Source organism: Mercenaria mercenaria, unplaced genomic scaffold (genome assembly GCF_021730395.1).
Source record: "Mercenaria mercenaria strain notata unplaced genomic scaffold, MADL_Memer_1 contig_1650, whole genome shotgun sequence".
NCBI lineage: Eukaryota > Metazoa > Mollusca > Bivalvia > Venerida > Veneridae > Mercenaria > Mercenaria mercenaria.
The window spans coordinates 15003-20195 of record NW_026459644.1 but is presented as its reverse complement, the minus strand read 5'-3'; the positions used below and the strand labels follow the sequence as shown (position 1 = coordinate 20195).

Genomic DNA, 5193 nt, shown 5'->3' with positions numbered 1-5193 from the left:
GTCTAATGCGCGAGCATGTTTCTGGCTTTGTATTCGGGTACTTAAAATGTGCAAATTGACTTCATAGTACATTTCAATCGAACAAAGACATTCATAAAAAATAGGTTTCAATTCTAGACACAGAAAAACCTCCATTAATAGTCTTTTAACTGCATATTTCTTCTCAGAGTCAGACTTTATCACTAGTCAGACAAATTTACAATTTGAACAAATACCATTGCAGATACACATACATTTATCGGACACAATATTTTCCTATGTTCTATTTGATCAACACAAGTCAACTTAGAGTTACAGGGAGACGTAATTATCATTCTCTGTATCAGGCATAATATTCCATTTCCTGTCGTGGTTTTGAGCGAAAATGTTAAGCATGTTAGAACTTAGATATATCTAAGGTGTGTTCTTATTCATGGAGTGGAGCCCGGAATGTTCTTTCAAAATGAAATAGCATATGTAATAATGCATAAAAATTTGTTATTATTATTTAGTAAAGTAATAAATTCTTAATCTTCCTGATCAACAAAAACTATAAGAGAGAGATAAGCTTACGTGTATGCATATCGCTTGGCACAGTACATAAGGATTGCCTCATGAAATGTTTCTAGTTCACCAGTGTGTCTGAAAAAAAAAGGTGAACAATTCTTATTCTAACACAATTTTCTTTATTGTTCATACGAGAAGTACTTAGACAAAACAAATGTAAGAACTCATGTCAGATACTTTGCATGCTAAGTTTTGATTTGTCATGCTAGCATTATCGACACTTCTTTGTAAAGTGCACTTACATGTGTTTCAGTACAAAACATCTAATAAATTATTTTTTAGGGTCCTGCATAAAAAATAAACATATTTTCTCACCTAAAGTTGACATAATGTCGCAAAGAATGAAGCAGTTTTGTGTCCAGAATTACACGAGTCAGTGCTTTATGAGCATCTCCACCTGGTTCAAGCCATTTTGTTTCCTCAGTTTCTTCTAGGGTTCCATGATAACACCTTGCCTCAGCTGCACCATCTCCAAGACCCCATTCATGGACGTCCACTGTGTGACGCAAAATACCTCTCCAGGATGTCTAAAATGGTCCATGCATGAAAAATATCACAACATATCCAACACTTGTTCAACATAATAGCTGTCGTTGTGACAATGATATGGTTACCTTCCCAATAGCAAAATATCCTTTATAGTTAAGTCTCAATACTCATTTACATATTAGTCATCTTTTACCTTACCATCATAAAATGGTACAAAATGAAGTTATGTTGGAAAAAAAAACAAACAGCAGAAATGCTAAGCAGACAAACATGAACTTACAAGGAGGGTAGATTCACTTCCATTTGCTTGTCTACAACAGTACCAGAAATGGTTGATAAGGTGCTGAATCCAAGTGCACTGAGAAACACACTATAACAGTGTAAACATGTTTAACCTAGTGATTTCATGTAAACAAATGTTTTGGCCAATTTTCATTAAGATTGGACTAAAAATGTGGTCTCTTGAGTTTAAATAAGTATTTTCTTAGATATGACCTAGTGACCTAGTTTTTGACCCCAGATGACCCATTTTCGAACTCGGCCTAGATTTCATCAAAGCAATCATTCTGACCAAAATTCATGAAGATCAATCGAAAAATATAGCCTCTATCGCATACACAAGTTTTTTGCTTGATTTGACCTAGTGACCTAGTTTTGGACCCCAGATGACCCATTTTTAAACTCGGCCTACAATTAATTAAAGTTATCATTTTGACTTAATTTCAGGAAGATTTATTGAAAAATACAGCCTCTATGGCATACACAAGCTTTTCCTTTGATTTGACCTAGTGACCTACTTTTTAACCCTAGATGACCCATATTCGAACTTGACCTAGATTTCATCAAGGTAATCATCCTGACCAAAATTCATGAAGATTAATTGAAAAATACAGCCTCTATCGCATACACAAGGTTTTTCTTTGATTTGACCTAGTGACATAGTTTTTGACCCCAGCTAACCCTTTTTCGAACCCGGCCTAGATTTCATCAAGGTAATCATTTTGATCAATATTCATGAAGATCAATTGAAAAATACAGCCTCTATCGCGTACACAAGGTTTTTCTTTGATTTAACCTAGTGACCTAGTTTTTGACCCCAGATAACCCATTTTCGAACCCAGCCTAGATTTTTTCAAGGTTATCATTCTGACCAAGTTTCATGAAGATCAATTGAAAAATACAGCCTCTATTGCATACACAAAATTTTTCTTTGTTTTGACCTAGTGACTAGTTTTTAACCCCAGATAACCCCTTTCGAACTTGGCCGATTGGTTATCAAGGTTATCATTCTGACCAATATTCATGAAGATCAATTGAAAAATACAGTCTCAATCGCATACACAAGGTTTTCCTTTGATTTGACCTAGTTACCTAGTTTTTGACCCCAGATGACCCATTTTCAAACTCGGCCTAGATTTCTTCAAGGTAATCATTCTGACCAAGTTTCATGAAGATCAGTTGAAAAATACAGCCTCTATCGCATACACAAGCTAAATGTTGACAGACAGACAGATGCCGGACATCGAGCAATCAGAAAAACTCATCTGAGCATTAATTAAAAGTTACTAAATAAGCTATTCATAGTAACATAAAAGGGAAGTAATTTAAAAAATTATTGTAAGCGGACAAAAGAAGGATCTGTCAAATAAAAACAAGTGAATGAAGTATTGCCATGCAATACAAAGTCCCCTACTGGAAGGCACCTAATTTTCTCTATTGCAGTATAACATAATGAACTGATATCTGTCAATGATGTATAAACAATATTGTACTATATATACAATATGTTATAACAACACACTTGGATTAAAATGTGCTTATATCAAAACCCACAGATGTTTTCCTATTGAAATGCTTTTGCCGATTATAAAAAAGTTATCATATAAGTTATTTATAGTACCAAAAAAAGGAAATTAATCTATATAATATAAGTCCACAAGGAACTCTTTAACAGGTAGAGATAGGTCAAAATACACCTAAAGATTGGATGTAACATGCATGTTGTACCACAGAAAGGTGGTCTCGATTTTTCTCTACGGCCAATAATAAAAAAGTTACAATAAAGTCTATTTATAGTAACAACAAAGGGACATAATTCTAAAAATAGGGTGCCTCATGGTGGTGAACATTTGGTCCAAGTTACATCAAAATCCCTCAAAGCATGAAGATATGTTCCAGACAAAGTCATTCTTGAATTTGACTTGAACTCTAAATATGACCTTGACCTTAGATCTAGGACCTGTTCTTGCGCATGACAATCCGTCTTATGTTGGTGAACATTTGTGCCCAGTTACATCAAAATCCCTCCATACATGAAGAAGAAATGCTCCAGACAAAGTCATTCTTGTGTCTGACCTTTGGTCTCTAAGTGTGACCTTGACATTAGACACTGGTCTTGGGTTTTGTGCATAAAATGTTGTCTCATCCAGGGGAATATTTGTACCAACTGATGTCTAAATCATGTTTTGCGTGACAAAGTTATAGACTGGACAGGAAAAAAATCCTACTGACCTTTGGTCTCAAAGTGTGACCTTGACCTTTAAGCTAGGGTACTGGGTGTTGCGCATGACACGTCATCATCTTGGGGAACATTTACGCCAAGCAATATTGTAATCCCTTGATGGATGACAGAGTTCTGGATCGGACAGGAAAAAACCTTATTGACTTTTGACCTCCAATTGTGACCTTTGACTTTGAGCTAAGCGTCCGGGATTTGCGCATGACCACTCGTCTCATCATGGGGAACATTTGTGCCAAGTAATCATTTAAAATCCCTTAATGAATGTCAGAATTATGGACCGACACGAAACAGACCCTGTTCATGCTATGTTAACATTTGACTGCTAAGTGTGACCTTGACCTTTGAGCTAGGGGTCTGAAAGTTGTGCATGACACATGTCTTATTATGAGGTACACTTGTGCCAAGGTAATTTAAAATCCTTCATGGACGGCAGAGTTATGGACCGGACAGGAAAAAAAGCCTGTTGACCTTTGACCTCTAATTGTGACCTTGACCTTTAAGCTAGGGGTCCGAGTGACACATCGTCTCATCATGGGGAACATTTGCCCCAAGTAATTTTAAAATCCCTTCTGGATGAAAGATTTTGGACCGGACCGAAATTGCGGACGGAGGGAGGGATTAGGGAAAAAAAGCCTTCTTACCCCCGAAAACGGGTTTTAACCTGGGGGGATAAAAGACACTGCAATGCATCGCAAATGCAAAAATATACACAAAAAACAAAGTATTTGACCTTTGAACCCCAATATGACCTTGCCTTCAAGTAGCCCCCAAATATCTGGTGCACTTTTGTTCGATGAGGTAACATTTGTGTCAGGTTTTTAAAAACTTCATGGGGTTCAAGAGTCAAGAGGGGAAGGGAAAATGGCAACCAACAGAAACAGAGGAACCGGGGTGATAAATAATACACCCCTTCAGGAAAAAAAGCATCAGATCTTATGGTGATACAAGTTGTGGCAAAGTCTGGTTAAAACAAAAAATGAAGCTGCTCTTTTGTGCAACAAGGCAAAACGTTTTTTTGGCCCTTTTTCGGGGGCCAAAATCTGGAATTTAAAAAGGGGGGCGGTTCAAAAAAGGGAACCAAATTTTGGTGACAAAATTTTTTTTTGTGAATTTTTGTTAAAATTTCAAATCATAAATGAAGTTTTCTATTGTGCGGGGACAAGTCAAAAACACATTTTGGCCCTTTCAGGGGCCCCAAAAACTTGGAAACGACTACGGGATCTGGCCGGGGTTCAAGAAAGGACCAAGATCTTATGTGAAAAAATTTCTGTCAAGTTTGTTTAAAATTCAATCAAAATGAAGGCTTTTGGGGGCGACAAGTCAAAATAGCAAATTCGGGCCCTTTCGGGGCCAAAACTCGGGAAATGACTAAGGGGATCTGGCCGGTTCAAGAAAGGAACCAGTTTTATGGGACACAATTTTGTGCAAGTTGATTAAATTAAAATCAAAAATAAGCTGCATTGGCAGTAAAGGTCAAAATATAATTCGGGCCCTTTGGGGCCAAAACTCGGAACTGAAAACGGGATCGGCCCGGTTCAAGAAAGGAACCAAGATCTTATGGGACCAAGTTTGGTGCAATTTTGTTTAAAATTTCAAATCATAAATGAGCTGCTATGTGAGAAAGGTCAAAATGCTTT

The 5193-nt window shown here is 36.9% G+C and overlaps 1 protein-coding gene across 1 annotated transcript; it reads right to left on the bottom strand.

The window, feature by feature from the left end:
- Positions 1–40: 40 nt before the first annotated feature.
- On the bottom strand, positions 41–1073 carry LOC128551770 (uncharacterized; the record flags this gene model as incomplete). The annotated part of the gene is made up of 2 exons (XM_053532682.1): positions 41–621; positions 862–1073. Coding segments are annotated over 2 exons (285 nt in total), but the record flags the coding sequence as incomplete, so codon positions are not given.
- Positions 1074–5193: the final 4120 nt, after the last annotated feature.